Source organism: Bombus pyrosoma, linkage group LG11 (genome assembly GCF_014825855.1).
Source record: "Bombus pyrosoma isolate SC7728 linkage group LG11, ASM1482585v1, whole genome shotgun sequence".
Classification (NCBI taxonomy): Eukaryota; Metazoa; Arthropoda; class Insecta; order Hymenoptera; family Apidae; genus Bombus; species Bombus pyrosoma.
The window spans coordinates 9,463,142-9,480,642 of NC_057780.1; the positions used below are offsets into that span (position 1 = coordinate 9,463,142).

The following is a 17,501-nucleotide window of genomic DNA, read 5'->3' on the forward strand; positions in this document are numbered from 1 at the left end:
ATATGAAAATCGTCGGACGCGGCGGCAAAAAGGGAAATGAGAAAAAATGGAGAAGGTGAGAAAGAAGAGATAGAAGACGAACCGGCTTCGAAAATCTCATCTCTGAATTACATCGTCTCCGTTGGCACGTTCGTCCTCGGTCAGGGAACCTCGCGCTGCAATTGTAATTCGTTCTGGTCGAAGATACCCTGAAGTGCACCCTCACTCAAGAGAAAGAAAGGGAGAAAGATACGAGAAAGGAAAGAAAAGACCGGGAAAAAATCGTGAAATTTTGTCGTGTACGTTATAGAAAATGCGAAACTCGAAAAGCTCCATGCGCCAGACACGAGGTGAAAATTCGCGATACGAACATAACTTTCCGCGTACGCCTCGTTTGTTTCCATGCAACTCCGTATATAATTGGAACGACAGCTTTCCAATGTTTAACATCATTGGGAGAACCGATCGAATGACAAACCGAGCAATTTAATGTGGATTCATGGCGATCAATTAACGAATCGATCCCCTGGTTAAATGCACGTCGCGTCTTCCGGTTAATTAGCCGCTATGACGCGTTTACAGAATTATGAGGAAATAGTTCTACGGTAGATTACCTCATATCCGATCCTTGCTTAACCAATCTCCGCCTTAACTGACCACATTTTCGTTCGAAGATCGTTCCTTGTTAGTTATATCATTCGTGGTTCACCATGTCTATGGTAAAAAAAATATTAATGGTGTGTATATATTATTTTGTTGCATTTATTCAGCTAAGGTTTTACAAAAACCATTTCACTAGATATATTTTATCGTCTCTAACGAATATTGAAATATTTGAGATAATGAAGCGACAGAGTAGAGGAAACGGTTTGTTCTAAGAAATTTGTTAAGGTGTAATTTATCATATTATTCAAGTTCACGTATGTCGGAACTATAGAGCGTACATACCTCTCGTTCACAACGGTAATAAAATATCTTTTGACGTGCGAGATCCAGGACGTGTGATAAATCATCTCTCGAATTGTCAAATCAACCTTACCCTCTGCTCGAATACAAAACCTCGACTATGGATAGTAAAACACGCATATTTTCAGGATCAATCACAGAATCACATCTAAATCTGACTTCCGGAAAGAAATAATAGGAAATACTCTTCTCGAAAATTTGGACAATACAAATTGGAGAGATGTATACATACGGTACCAAGGGAAATATAACATCCAGATGTTTTACTAAAAATTATTCAAATTCCTGTGAACGATCCAATCTATGAAATGTCTATGAAAAATTACACTTTGGTAGTTCTAGCATCAAACCTTTTCTACTAATTCTCGGATTCTTAAGCATCTATCATACGTAAACGTGAGCCAAAGTACAAAAAAAATATCAACACTCTCCTCGAGATTAGAGAAGATTAGATGGAGAAACGCGTAAGAAAAACCAACTCCTTTTACGTTTTTCATCTTCTACATAATACTCTACGTATTGCGACTGGTGTAAACAAAACGCGTTGTTCGTTTACAAGCTATCAAGTCCCGAAAGGGAGACACTGGTACGCGATAAACAACGAAAATCCGTATAAGCTGTATGCAAATAATAACGAAACAATAACGACAACGCCAACGAGAGGAGAAGGAGCGAGAGAGAAGGGAAAAAAAGTGGGGAGAAAAACAAAAATTCGATCCACATTCGTCGTGGACACGAGGTCGTGGTTCCATTTATCGAGTGATTGGTCAGCTGAATGATTGGATGGCCGCCTTTTGGCGCAATTTTGCCAGATCCAATTCCCGCCGTGTATTTTCTTTATCGCACGCCGAGCTTCAATCGGTTGAGTTTCCGTGCGCGAGAACCGTTTGCTCTGGACTTCGCCTATGCATGCTAGTTGGAAATCAGGTTCAACACCTAATTGCTCCTCAAAAAGGTTCTCATCGAAATAATTAAGCCAAAGTGGGAGCTTAATAACTTAACGAGCGCGTGGACGTTTCTTCTCTTCTCTTCCCTTTATTTCTTCCTTTCTTTCCCGTTCGACCTTTTTTTTCTGACAGAATTTAGCGTAATTTCGAGGCAAGTATAATAAAAGACTTCCACGAAGGTTTAACCCCCGTCGTGATACCACCGTCGCGTGCTACAAAATAGTTTACATTGATTCTGAAGTAGTTGCTAGTTTTCTGGTTTTTGTTCTTTTTTGTAGTCCTTATTTATATCCTTTGGAAGATAGCGTTTCGACAACCTTAAACAGCGCGTCGACTTTTATGGTACTCTCTGAGTCTTCCTAGAATAGCGTTGAACACGTTCCTTTTCAGATTGATTTGAAAAATTGCCAACTTTTAATAAATATTTAAAATGTAACTATGATTTCCTAGATTCTTTTGCACGAATTAATATCCCTAGTGGAACTTTACACGTCGCAAATCGCAAGTTATCGAAGTTAATCAATTACACTCATAAGGTTGGTAATAAAACAGATCAAGTTATGCATGTAGTTATAAGTCAGCTAAAATTGTAGAATTGGAAAAATGAAGTTTATAACTTGTAACCTCCAACTAACTGATATTATTATCTGGTGAATTATTGTGCAATAGGATCCTGATAAAGTGTATCCTCATAGTTTATATTCATAATATAAGAGAACATAAGTTTGTTTCAAGGGAGAAAAGATATAACCTATTGTAAAGAAATTAATATTTGCATTGTAATAGTAGATATTTACGCTGATGATCGGATACTAAAGGTAAGAATATTATTTAACATGAATATGTAGCGAAGATGACACATGTGTCAAGGCACGTGTTCAAATTGTTAAAATGTTTGTCGCATAGTAGATTCAGCATTCAATTCAATGATAATTCGCTTAGCAGTTAACGTATTAAAAGAGTCTTACTGAAGAATCGAAAATTGAAAAAATCGTGAAATTCATTTTCTTGGCGTATGAATGCAGATATATGATTGTAAAGAATTCGATTACTATGGACTATGAACGCTTATGTTCGTTCTACAACGTTTCTGATCATTTTACTTTGTGTCTGTATTTTGTTTGCAATTGGAAAGCGGAAAATTTTATGTTTGTATCATAATTAATACCTAAAAATAGAAGAAAAGGAGGAAGAAGCGCAGGTTTCAGTTACTTTTTTAGACACTGCTAATTATTCCCTAGACACGACGCTTAATATACCGCCATTTTTAATTGTACACGATCCGCGCCAAAAGTATTAAAAATAGTAAAAAAAAAAAAAGAAGAATTAAAGGAGGTAGCTTATTTTACTAAAATATCGCTAATTTCTTCTATGTAGATATAACACTTAATATAACGCCATTTTCAATTTCGAAAGACTCACATCGAATATATTAAAAGTAGTAAAAGAAGAATAAAAAAATGTAGTTTTCAGTTAATCTGTTGAAATATTGCAGATTTTTTAATATACAATCCTACACCTTTTCAAATTTCGAAATATATGGCAATGCGAACTTTTAGCTCTTTTCCTATCCGCGAATTTCACCGTACGTACACCGACAACGATTTTACGATTTATCGAAAATCGTTTGAGAACTGTCTACAATTGGACACTTACCTTTCACGATGGTCACAGTGGAAAAAATGGTGAAAATCAGGATCAGCCTCATCGGTGACAGTTTCATTCCGTACTCCTTCATGGTTAGAACGAATCCGCTACAGGAACATAGATGAACACACCGAACACGATAGAACGTATGTAAACACAGAATGGTCCATCCACTCGCACTCCGAACGCGTATATTTACCTCGTTCTAGAAAATAAGTCACTTCACAGTTTACACGCACAGTACACCTTCGTTACTTATCGTGAAATCGACATTCGAAAATGTTCGCTATGAAACAACGAATATCAACATAAATCGATCGCACGCTCGATACCCGCATTTAACTTTACATTTAAGAAGTACGTATTTCCAATGAGCACGTAACTTCTTCGACGATATCCTTGTTTCGCACAGATTTCACTTGACCAGTTGTTTACCACCAAACCGAACTGCTATCACGTATACAAAACACAAATATCGTGAGAAATCGTCATCTGTTAGTACTTCTCCTTACGTTTAACCTTTCGTCTTTTTCACATAACACTTTTCTCGATTCTTCACTTTCTTTCAATTCGAATTCAATTCAAAATGAACGTTGAGACGTAACGCGTCACTGTGTTCGAGAATCGGTAGCACTATCGCGATCGAAAAGTTTGATAATCGTGGTGAAGCGTGTCTGATTGGCTGAGAGATAATCGAAAGGAAAAGATCACATCCAGAACGATCTCTCGAAAGAATCGTGTACCGTGGGATATCAAGAAACAATGTTTCCGTAGCAACCGACGGGTACGCGCACTCCGCCGACTTATAAATTACAAACGCCTTTGTCGCTGCTTTCTCGGTACACTTTTTCCTCTCGACACGCTCGAGACGTAATCATATCCGACAGAAGGACGTCATACGAATAGTATGGAAGCTCGCGATCGACGCGTTCGAGAGATCGATCAATCAGAGTGGTGGGGAAGGCAGGGGAGAGTTAAACTGCACCGCGAGTCCACTTGTAACAGGTGAATTGTCAAAGGACGCGGAATCACTACGTTCAAATTCGTCGACCGTCGACAGCTCCGAAACCAGTATCGCTCGATGGAGTATCCACGCGAGAATCAGCTTTATTTCTCGGTCTCTGTCGTTCGTTTCTGAACACGAACATCGATGACACCGATCGCACCCTTATTTTTGCCGGTTTCCATTCACGCTCGTTGTTTTTCCTTCCTAATCTCGTGCTCCGTCGTTGTCAATCTTCCAAAGATCTTCTATTATTTCGTTTCCCGTGCGCGTCACTTATTGCACGTCGAGAAACAACGTGGCAATTCGCGTTATCACTTGTAATCTAAGGGCGGCCGCTACGAACACGTACTCATCACTGGATCGCGCGACGATGAAATAAAACTCGGCATGTACCACCGCACACCTACGCGGGAGTGTGAACACTGTGGAATTGCTCGAAAGGGAAGGAGGCCTCTGCCCCCGCAGAGATCCACGGAGATTGCCGAGCGAAGCCGAGCAACCACGAGCGAACCGACGATCAGCATCCAACTGCACCTCCCAACCCCTACTGCCTGTGAGCGCAGTGCGCACGCAAAGCACTTGACACGATGAGGATGAGAAGAACAACGCAGATGCGGAAAATCGACGGAAAACGTCGTCAAGATACCGTGGATCCTACGGGCAGAGGGTGAACCGATTGTTTGGATCCTCCGTTCGCCTTCGCTGCTCCTGCAATCTTTTCGAACTGTCTATCTGTGCACAGAGAAAAGTATCGCTTTTTAAGTGAAACGTATATGCGCGCCATATAAATAACTTGACGAGTTACACGAAGAATGGAAAATATAAATTTAACGCAGAGAATGACTACGAGTTTATCGATAATAGAAAAAACCGAGGATCAGAAATGATTAGATAGAAAATGTGATGAATTTAAAAATCATTGTAAAAAAATTATAATAGCGGGAGAAGTAATTTTAGAAGATTTTGATACAGATTTCAGTTAACGCAAAAACTATATAGACTTTCTTTCTTCCTCTTCCTTTGAAAATATTACATATTTCTGAAGTATTAATACATATAAATTTGAATATTCTCTACTATCGAGTATTTTATAACTAATTTATTACGCTCTTTTGCCTTTGTACAATTAGTTGTTTACATCTAATGATTATTTATATAAAGGTACAAATTCTTTATAATAAAGATCGTCTTACAGGCATGATTTTTCATTTAAATAAAATTAATTATTGATCTTTTTGAAATACAGTTTCAGGTATATTACACGCAGAACTGTTTAACAAATTCTGTAGTACAATGTGGCTTTCCAGATGAACACTGTTCAGTTGTGTCACCCGGTATAAAGTCTAATTCAACATCTGGTGTGCATACGTGCACACAAGCAGTGCAGAATTTAATAAACAAACTTCTGGTTTCAATCTATGTATGTCCTAAACTTTCACAGAAAAATTATTCATTTTTTAACCAGATTATAACCACCTACTTTTCTTTCTTCAATTTACATTCAACAACGTAATATAGGAATTGTAGAGAACTAAATTACAAAAACGTAATTGAAATTCCAACTTGTATCTTTTAAGGAACGTAAATTAAACTGTAACCCAGAAGCCACGGTATAAAATAAATCCTTTATTCAACAAAATATTCGATCTTGCAATGAAAGTGTTTTCCATTTTACAGATACGGTGATGGCATTTTAAAATACCAAAAATTTATTTTATTTAAGAACTTGGAGAAAAAAGAAAACAGAACATAATTGCATTACATTTTATATAAACGTTCTATATTTTGGAAAACAACGAATATATTCGTGTAATAACAATATTTCCATATTATTTTAAGCAATGCAGTTTATTAATAAATGGATGCAATGCAAATAAGCATCAAATATTTGAAACAGAAATTTAATGAAGTAACATCTTCTATTAATTGCTTGATATCAGTGATGTGAATAATTCGGAAAATATTAATTATCTTAAATACGCAAATACATAATCTTTTATATGCAATATATTCAATCGAGAAATAAATATTTCAGCCAGGAAGATTAAAGTTTGTTTCTCCCTTTTTCTCTCTTTCTCGACAAGGATTTATCTATCTTAACTACAAATCATTCGCTGCTTGTAACTTTTCAAAAAGACCAAGATGAGAGTTTTCAAGCCACCTGCTGCAAGGTAATAATTATCAGATGCACACAAAGTGCATTGTTTCTAGAAATGAAAATGTAACAAGCCGTCCCCAGAGATTCTAATATTATATTACAAAATACTACTGTAATATTGTAAGTGATCTATGATTCTAAAAGTCTTCGTCATTTTATCACTCGATACATTTTATTATCAATCATTCCAATTTTTATTCCATGTTTTTAGAGATATAAATAAAAATTATAACTCTAAATAATTCATAATCTTTATCTAAAAATTTTTAATTAATTCAGTTGTCTTTAAGTTTGGTATTTGGTTATTAGTTAGAAGCAAAAGATTTTCTTTTTGTTTATTTTGGAGACTTTACTACGACTCTCAAAACCTCTATTTTTATTTATGAATCGATTTTATTCGTTGTTTTAACTAAAGTAATTTAGCTAAGCCTGACAATGATTGAATCCCATATTTTGTTACAGAGGAAAGACAAGTTGAAACAAACAATGGTATCTCCTCTCGTCTTTAAAAGTTTATATTTTAAATAAATAAATCAATGAGAATATATTAGCGACAAAATTCAAAATGTTTCCCTTTATTGTTATCTTTATTTACAATATTCATAGAGCAATCTTTTTATGGCAAAGATCAATAAAAAGTTACAACCTACTAAAAATCATCGATAATCCAAATCGTCGATTTTTTTTGTAAAATTTACATTTCACGTATTTGAACATAGATCTTTGAATATTCGTGTATAAAAGAGCAAATCTTCATTTCGAGAACAAAAAAAAAAAATCGTACGCCAGTCGCAGTTCGCATATCCTCTATGTTCTACATCACAATCAACGTGTGTTATAACTTGAACAATACAAAATCCACGCGTGATAATTATCTCCTGTGACTGGTACATCGTTATTTGGAAAGGAGGGTGATAGAACAATACGATAAGCGTATTATATAGAATATATATTACGTTTACAAATACAGGATGTTTCACAAGATCTGAAATATTCAAAAAATGAGAACATTCGATTAAAAAGATCTTCTCTACGATGAAATTTAAATAGGAATAAATATTTAGATAATAAATACCATTTACAATGTCGTGGTTGCGATAAGAGTGATACAAAAAGATATTCATTTTCTGAGATTACAAATTTTGTTTGTAAACAATTTTAGGAGATATATCCATATCGTAGAAGACAATGATTTTTGTATACGAATGTATATAAATAAAGAAAATGTTTGTGAAAGTAATATGAAATGAAAACAATGCTTGTCGTAAGTCAATTTTTATTTCAAATTGCTACAAATTGCTATGTCCTACGCGTTTATCTTCCGTTTCGATAGAGATCTTTACAGACAGAGAAAATTTCAGACTTGTTGAAAACCTTCGTTTTTAAATATTTAATATATATCGCTGCTTAAAATCTCGAATTCGAAAAGTACTGGATCGTATAACTCTTATTACAAACGTGCGAATTAGATCAGAGATCTCTCATTTTCTAAACATATCGTATCTTAATGAACACCCTACGTATATAGGGTGAGTCTTTTATCAGTCGTCACTCGGTTCTAAATTCTCCTACCATTTACGTAGGACCGCGTGCTTCAAAACGGAAGCTGCACGATAAACCTTCCCCTCTAAAACGTTCACGGGAAATAATAATTGATAGAAAATTCACCCTATACGTAAAATAGATAATTAACACAAAAACGAAAACAAATAAATACGCTAAAATTATATTAGAACATATTTGTCATTATAAATCGTAGTGTGCGGCATCCTAACTTGCTTTGGCATTCTACGCATTTTTCTTCTTTTTTCCTTTTTATCATCTTCTTTTCTCTTTGTTTCGCGCGAGACAAAAATAAACGATTCGTCCTAAAAATTTTCGACGTCTCTGCGAAGACAACGACGTTACACACGTCCAGAGATTTTGTTCCCCTCTATTTTTTCCTTCTTTCTTTCCTTTCCGTTCTTTCTGCTCTCTTTTTTTCTTTCAACAGGCTACATACCATTCGTCGAAGGGATTACAGAGAATGCTAATGAAATTTCCGCTATATTTACCACGAATATCCCTGTAGTCTTCAAGGAACTCGTATCGCGAACAATAGACGTTTTAATGCACATGAATATTCGTGAACATGCATCAACTTCAGCTATGTCTGTATACATATATTCCTGGCTGTATGTAGATGTAAATTCGTGCACACGCGCGAAGGGAAGAAAATAGGGTGAAACGGGATGAGAGAGAAAACATGTGGTAGCAAATAGCGAAGAAGAAAATTTGTTTCGTCGGTATTCACTTTTTTCAGTCTTATAAGTACCTATACTAATCACGAAGATTATGATAACCTTTCCATCAGGCTGAAATTCGCAACGTGACGCGTTCAACTTGCTAGCAACATAAATTATTACTGGTTTATCACTTTCATAACTCCTTTTGTAATATTTGTTTTTCCTATGATTAATACACGAGAGATAAAAACACAAAACATGTACGCTATACCGGAACTTCACAATATTTTGACTATGATTTGTAATCAATCAGTTCAATTTAAATGTAGCCTGATCTTACACTGTTTAAATAACGTCTATGAAAGGAATATGCTGAAAACAAGAAATACGACGTAAAAATAATCTGCCTAAAAGGTGAATATCATTGACCGAGATTACTATCGTCAAGAGTTTCATTGATATTAAAATCGAAATGCATTTAAAACCATGAAGCGGGACAAGGGGGAGCAAAGTACCTTTCGACCGGCTGAACGATACTTGGGGGCAAAATGTAAATGCTTATGAAACTGCTCCATCGTGAAATATATTATTTCTAAGTATTACGTATGATTCATCACCGTCGCTACGTTTACTATGTCACCTTAAATTAAGCGAATCACCGTTAACGATTTACGTAATTTCTCTCGGTGTAAAAGAACACTCAAAATCATCGAATCGAGACACGTACACACGAAAATGTGATTATATAAAATATATAATATGTATATATATATATATTTATTTATTTATATATATATATACTAGTCGAATTGCTTGCTGTGCATCCGGACAAATCGAATTTTCGTTCGCCTTACCATAGTTTCACTTTTCCATCGAAAAGCGAAACTGACTGGATATCTCGCGTTTTGTATCTTTATATCGTTTCCAGCAGGAAACGATCTTAAAGATACATAAAAAAAAAGAGAAGGAAAAGAAATATGTTTTCATAAGGCACGCGCAGAAATGCGATACTCCTGGCGAAAGAGTAAAATTATAAAATACACGTTCAAAAAATAACGCGTCCACCACTTAAGGGTCACGCGATTGACTTTATCCAAAGGTTCCGTGTCCTTCAGAATTCCGAAAGTTATTCCGAACGTATACTCTTATTCCTAGTTGTACCGATCGTGTATTTCTTTTTCACGCAGTCTTTAACAAGGCACTTTTTCGCGTTTATTATACGAATATTATTATTGAACAAAAGGCCGCAATGTTCCTAGATGTAGTTGCGTACGAAACGAGAGGAAATCAATTCCGTTTTCATTACAGAAATTACTTTGGTAATGACTAGGTCATGCATTATCGCTACGCGACGATATATTGTGATTCTTCGCTATGTCGTTGCGATCGGCTTCGCTTCTTCGTTATTAAATGATAATAAAGGGAACTAACGCATCGTTTAATATTATGGCTGTGTAGACGTATCACTCGAGCATACGTATATTAGGACTTCTAAATAGGATGTGAACTGCTGAAGGGCGAAGTGGGGACGCTCTCGAAACCAGTCAACGCTTTTGATTTTTGCCTTCGTTCATTAATCCACCTCCCATTTTATTCGTCGTTCACCGCTCTTTTCCATTCGATCATCTAACCATTCGACCCTGCTGTGCTCCTCTCTGACATCCACTAGAAAGAAATTTTCCGTCGTTCGTTGAAAATGCAATAGAAAACTTAAGACAGTAGAATAAGCATCTGTATCAACGTTTGATAAGGAAGATTCTGATAAATGGAAGATAAAGTATGGAAAATTATATCCCACGAGTTACTCTTTATACGCTACAAGGAGTTATACACTCCTTTGAGAGAACATCTCTTTGAAAGCCAATATTTGTAACAAGGAAGACTAACTCGATTCCAAACATTATAAATTAAAACTGAATGCGGTAATTGCTCGGACGAGGTATGGATCTCGCTTTGGAAGGAGGCAACGATGACGTGGACGCCTCGCTGCTAGCAGTGCCTCCGGAGTCGCGCCCTCCGCTCTTGCTGCTCACCGTGCTTCCGGTGCTTTGTCCTCGTGAACCAGTTTGCTTTCTCAAGGTGCCATCGCTGAGGCGACCGTACTCTCCGATACGACGAGACGGCGGAGGTATCAACGAGCGACTCTGCATTTCCCTGTGCTTCGTTTCTGAATTGGAAGGCTGTTTCTTGCGAATGTTTTCACCTTGAAGGCGCTCGTACTCGTGACTTGTCGTGGAGGATGGCTTTTTCAGCGAATTATTGACGACCAACTGTTCCGTTCCGGATGATTTCTTTCGACGCTGAGCCTTCGTGTCGAATCTGCCATACTCGATGGTGCAGTTGCTCGTATCGCGCACCTTCATGCTCACAGAGGTGTCCAAAGCTGGACCTGGATCTGATTTCTTGCGAGTCTCCGTGTCGCTTAGTCTGCAGTAACGCGAGTTCGTCGACTTCAGATTCTTCGGCGGCCGCGGTAACGAGCTAGGAGGAAGACTACCCGCGCGACGTGGTTCGCCCTCTTGCATCCTCTGCCTCTGAGAGCTTCTGCCCTGCTTCTCCAGCAGCATCATATCTTCGGGCTTACCGTCTGACAATCTCGATACAGTGCCTTTCAGTCTCGAAGCTGCACTCGCAAATTCCATGATACCCGGCGAAACCTCGCCACCGGAGTCGTCTAATAGGCGACTCTTGCTCGAGGCGGTGCTCGAGGTACCTGTGCTATCTACACCCGCCAATAATGGCTTGGGTATTTTTCCTTTTCGCGACGCAGTGCCTGGATTAGAGAATCCTGGAAAACAGCAAAGTGCCCGCTGAAACAAGAGAAAAGCAGAGCCGCGTTGGAAAGGAGGCCTGGGACCTGGAAAGTGGGGGTTAGTGCTCGCTACAACAGCGCATGCACACTCTAGGATCACACGGGATGAGGATTGGGTTAGGTTAGTTTGAATTAAGAGGGATGGAGGAAATGTCTTTTCTTTTTTCTTTTTTTATCGTCTAATCGAAAATATACGATTAATATATAGTTAATTATAAAACGAAAAATCAATGGCACACAAAAATTTGTATTAGTGAAAATACAGTTTACTGAATTTTTAGATAAAAAAAATGAGCAGCAAATGCATTCTTTACATATCACCTATATATATATTGTCTTATGATTTATGCGGAGTTTGCTTTTTACGAAATAGTAAATTAGTTTTCTTTCCAATTATCAATTTCTATTTTTATATCGCAAAAGTCTGATAACATACGAATCTTTTGAAGGCTTGTCGTAGGTAAAAAGCTTACTCTGTATAAATTTGGCTAACAAAGCGAAATAAAAAAATATAAGAAATTCGTTAAAAAAAAAATGAATTAATACAACACATAGTTATGCAAATAACACAACTGCAATGTACTATGCAATACTAAACACAAGAGAATAGTTGACGTATTTAATATACTTATTTAATGTATCGAATGCATCTGACAATTATTCATATATCAAGCAGAAGATATTATAGATTCTTGATGATACATCAACTATTCTTGTCCATACGACTAACCCAAATGGAACATTAAAATACCTTTGATTGTATAATCTGTAATATTTTCATAGTCTCCTGTAGCTATAAAGCTAAAGTAAACACTAAAGAGTTTAACATTACAAAATCAAAACATTATGTTGAACGCAAAGAGTACATAGAAAAAAATAAAAATAAAATTTCATAAAATGTAATTTTGAAATTATTAAAATTAAATGATAAAATCCTACGTTTATCCTGTCCTTTACATAGTTACGGAACTATGCTGTCTACAGAAAATTAATTTTACTATCACGAAATTATTTCTACGTCTAGTAACTATACGTTTACTGGGAGCTTGCATACCTTACTAAGTAGCTGGGAGTCTAGTTCTTTTAATTGATCATCGAGACTTTTATTCGTTTGTTCGAAGCTCCCCTGCTTCCTATACTTGTAACTGTCCGTAACACCGTACGAACCGGTACTTCCATAACCACTACCACCACCCAATACACTGCTTACTGTTAAACATAAAAATGAATAATTAAGAAGACATTATAATTACTAGTTTTCGAAAAAAGAACTGTATCAGAAATCTTACCGAGTTCTGGCGTGCTTGTTAGTGCAGTATGGTGATCCGCTGATGTGCTTGAATGAGACGAATGTGCAGCAGGGTAACTACCAACACCACTACTGCTACTACTATCCTTGTCGTACGTATGTTTTTGAAGGACTCTAATCATTGCATCCCTTTCAGCTAATTTCGATTCTAGATCCTTCATTCTATGAAACAGACAAGAGTTTGTATTACTGTAATTCTATTTAAATGACAAAAGATATAGAAAGATTATATGAAATAAAAATAATATTACCTAGATTCAAAATCAGCCAATTTTTTCTGTGCCGCGTGTACTTCATCCATGTGTCTCATTTTCTCAGAACGTGCCTCTGCAATTAATTTCTCAGCGTCTTGACTCGTCTTCTCTAACGCAGCTATCTTGGCGTCCCTGATTGGTCAGATAAATAAATTGTAATTAATGTGCATATGACAAAAAAATTTATTAAACGAGCAAACTTACTTTGGTAGACTGGCTGCATCAATTGCCGCTTGCCTTAGTGCACTTTCTTCGAGATAACGTTGCTCCCATTTTGCAACGTCACCCTCGAGTGACATAATTTTTTCATCTCTTTCGCGTATTCGTCGTTTTAATTCGGCGATCGTTTCTCCATTGGAGGATTGTTCATTACCATTAGCACCACCGCCACCGCCGCCACCGCCTTCTCTTAATTCCCGTTCTAATTGACCTCTCAACTGTCTTTCTGTTTCTTCTCTTCTGTCACTGGACGCTTGAAGAGAAGACAAAGCTCGTTGAAGTTGGCCTACCCTTTCTACGTATACTTGTTTCTTCCGACACTGTAAGAAACGAATGTAACAAACAACTTACAAACAAACAATTTACTGGAACATAAAAAAAATATTACCTCTTCTTCAAGGCGTACAACGTTGCCTTGTGCGTTAGTGAGAGCAGTATCTAAAATATCTATGTGTGTACGTTGTTCTTGTAACGTTGCTCGCTGTGCTGCTAATTCGATTTCCTGCCTTTCTTTCGCCGCGGCTAATTCTTTATCTAGTATAAATATCAATACGGTTAAAATAATATTTTTATTAACAGAAACATTAACGAATAATAAAATTTACATACTTTGTGTAATCAATTGACCAATTAATAATTCTCGTTGCGTTAATTCCTTTCTCATAGATTCTACGATCGGAGGACTATCGGTACGTGCCGATAATAAATCTATTTGATCTCTCAATGCACGATTTAATTCGGTTAATCGTCTGCAGTCATTTTGTAACCTCAGTCTAGCAGCTCGTTCCAGTTTCTCTCTTCGTTCACTCGACGCAGCCAATTCCTCATGAGCCCTGTGTACCTTCGCGATCTCTTGTTCCAACTTTTGAGATTTAGCAACTTTGTTATAGCATCGTTCTAATTCTAATTTTAAGGCACTGTTCTCCTGGATTACAATTTGTATCATCTCTGATGGTGGCCAAATTTCGCCCGTTGCAGATTCTGTCTCCTCTCTTCCTTTCGTTTGAGGTCTATGAAAAATAAAATATTATTTACAAAAGGCGATCATTATAAGTGAAATAACTTGAAGAAAATCGGTTTAATTAAATCACCGTGGAGAAGTTGCCCGCAAATTGTAATTATCCATATCTGGTTTGCCTATTCTAGATAAATCAGGTTGTGATCTTGATAATGTCAATTTTTCCATTGGCCCAAGAAGTCGAGATTTATTTTTTAGTGGTAGCAGAACAGACATATACGAAGGTGGTGGTCTATCTTCTGATTCGCTATCATTCTGTTTTCCTCTATCACCATCTCTCATTCTCATATCAATATTTCCTCCATTATTAGTTAGCTTGCTATAAGATGGTACTTTAACTTCTTTTGCAAGATGTTTTAATACCTGCTTAATTTAAACGAGATAAAATAACGAACGTGAAGAATTAGTCTCACTTAATAAACTATGTCATAATAATATAAAAGTATCAACAATATTCATTTGTTAAACATATACTCTAATACTACTAAAATAATCACCTGTGACTGACTAAGATAATCATCTGGTATATCTGTAATTTCTTGACATCCTCCATTATTAGGTTGCTCATAAACATGATCTTCGTGAGATAAATTCGATAAAGACTGCATAGTAGGACTATTCGAATGTCCTTTACCACCACCATCACAATATAAGTAACCCATATCTCCATGTTCTCTCACTACACCTGACAACCTAAAATTAAACATTGATATATAATTTATAAATATTTACCAAAGATTATAAAAATAAGAATTTTTCTTCAAAGTATATATTACCTTCCAGATGGTACCCATGAATTATCATCATTAGCATTGTGTATAATAAGTGTGTTGTAAGAGCTTGTAGACACATCTAAGCTACTTCTATTTGACCCTACACTGGTACGATTACTTAAATTATCCTTCAAACTATTTCTATTAGAACCATTAATGCTGTCTTTAAGGCTATTTCGATTAGAACCATTCAAATTCTCCTTCAAACTGTTTCTGTTTGAACCATTTAAACTATCCTTCAAACTGTTTCTGTTGAGCAGGTTACCCTAGATTGCAATAAAGTAATTTACACTTATGTGACTTAATGGTAGTGATAGCAATTTAAGATATATAAGAATAATATAGTTAGATAACAGACATTAAAAAATGATCACATGTATCTCAAAGATAATGACAAAGAATGAAAGTATGTGATATATAGAAGTAACTAATATTCTTCAAAAACTAAAATATTATAATAAACAACATAGATGTATATTATTTTAATGTAAGTTACTGTTAGAAAAATTATTAGAGACATATATTGTTTAGTAAATAATTACTAACAAATGTTTTCATACTTACTTGTATATTTGGTATATTTTCTTTATGACTGGAAGATCTCGATGGACTTTGCTGCTGATTTTCTTGGCCTTGAGGCTCTTGACGAGCTGTATGTCTTATTACATATCGATCTTCATTAGTTAAGTTCTCATTTGATGTTGATACATCAGTTTCACTACCGCTCAAACTTTGTGGAAGACCACCTATTAAATATACATCATGTATTTTGAAAAATACAACTTTTCATAGATTAAAATTTTGTTCATTTCAGAAATCTTAGAAACAATAAAAAATATCAAGCACAAATATTATAAAACTTGTCTTGTACCTTGCATTGATAGTTGCTTCCTTTGTATATTATTATTTGAAAAAGGTAAGAATCTGCTACCTTGCTGCAGAGAACTCATTTTTCTATTGTTTCATTTACACCTGTTCTATTTAATCTGCAAATATATAGAATTAAATTTTTACAATCATTCAGGAAATATCAAAGAACATTCTGTTCATATGTAATCTCTACAAGAATGTGTTATTCTAATATGCATATCACATGGATTAATAATTCATTGCATGACTAAATAAATAGATTTTGCAAAGATTAATTTATTTTCCTTTCAACATGCTTTTTGCACACTCGTACATACAATGTTAAAAAAATTAACAATGAAAGATCTATATTCACAAGCTTTCAGGAAACATGGATTTATAACATGCCTTATTTATAACATTCTTTGATAAAACGTGTTTTTATAATGTATTTTAACCAATATTTAGAAGCACATCACATCGAAACACGTCGAAAAGGCGAATGGAGATAGATACGAACAATGCCCACAGATTAATCACTCTCACATCTCTAAAAATTAAAAACCAGTGGGAACGTAAACCTATTCATGCATTCTTCTATTTGACACTACGCGGCACTTGAAAACGAGGAACGAAGACAGAATTATCAGAAGTCAACGTATAAGAAAGAGACAACGATGTTATAGTAATGGTAAAGCAGAGCGCTCTGACAGAGGTGTCAACACTCTGGAATGTTGATAATCCGGAGATATTGAATTTTTCGTTGATGCGTAACATCGTAGTGGGACAGTATTCGAGGTCTCACGACGCGACTCATCGGTATATGCGTGTTTGCAACACCGAAAACGATCCTGTTGCACACGGTTTTTAATATTTTTACAAGTTGCTGAACTTGAAGGGCTGTATAAATAAACAAAAGAATATACTCGAACTAGAATCCAGCAAGGATTTTTCACATGCCGCACTACAGGAATGCAAGCAGATGGTCCTAACGAATGGACGTCCGATTACTCACATTATGCGAAAGTGCAAAAACAGGACGAGTGTCGTAATTATTTCAATAAATTAATACACTTTACTGCTCCACGCACGAGAAATAAAAATTGTTAGTTCCCGCATTCCTCATCAGGGTGCGACGTATACGAAAGCGGGATACGCTCTTCCTGACTCTTCTAAACTTTCCCAACTTTTTTCTTCATCTGCAGATGAATCACTGAAAAGCAATGTACACAGAATATCATCTTGGTATCTGCTTTTTATATCATTGTATGATAAATGTAATTTATTTTTCTTTTCTTACAGATCGAACAAAGTTTTATACTTTATTTTTAAGTAAGAT

General features: G+C 35.9%; 2 protein-coding genes across 10 annotated transcripts in view; both read right to left on the reverse strand.

The window, feature by feature from the left end:
• Positions 1–5,811, reverse strand: part of LOC122572997 (nephrin) — a 473,363-nt gene extending 467,552 nt beyond the window's left edge. For all 5 annotated transcript variants that reach the window (XM_043738804.1, XM_043738809.1, XM_043738807.1 and 2 more), the window contains exon 1: positions 3,549–5,811. In XM_043738804.1, coding sequence (XP_043594739.1) covers positions 3,549–3,630 — 82 coding nt within the window. In that variant the 5' untranslated portion in view covers positions 3,631–5,811. The remainder of the gene's footprint in view (positions 1–3,548) is intronic.
• A 2,151-nt stretch (positions 5,812–7,962) lies between these two features.
• Positions 7,963–17,446, reverse strand: LOC122572999 (angiomotin-like protein 1). Of its 5 annotated transcripts, none has more exons than XM_043738816.1 (14): positions 17,178–17,446; positions 16,185–16,299; positions 15,878–16,059; positions 15,317–15,579; positions 15,038–15,233; positions 14,614–14,906; positions 14,132–14,532; positions 13,911–14,056; positions 13,508–13,842; positions 13,301–13,435; positions 13,030–13,211; positions 12,795–12,949; positions 10,962–11,738; positions 7,963–10,593 (listed from the first exon to the last, which is right to left on the reverse strand). In XM_043738816.1, the coding sequence occupies exons 2-14, from the start codon at positions 16,261–16,263 to the stop codon at positions 10,555–10,557; spliced, it is 3,183 nt and encodes a 1,060-aa protein (XP_043594751.1). In that variant the 5' UTR covers positions 16,264–16,299; positions 17,178–17,446; the 3' UTR covers positions 7,963–10,554. The 5 variants fall into 5 exon arrangements, with proteins under 5 accessions (XP_043594751.1, XP_043594749.1, XP_043594748.1 ...); XM_043738814.1 differs by having other exon boundaries at positions 10,816–11,738; XM_043738813.1 differs by adding an exon at positions 16,571–17,062 and having other exon boundaries at positions 7,963–11,738.
• Positions 17,447–17,501: the final 55 nt, after the last annotated feature.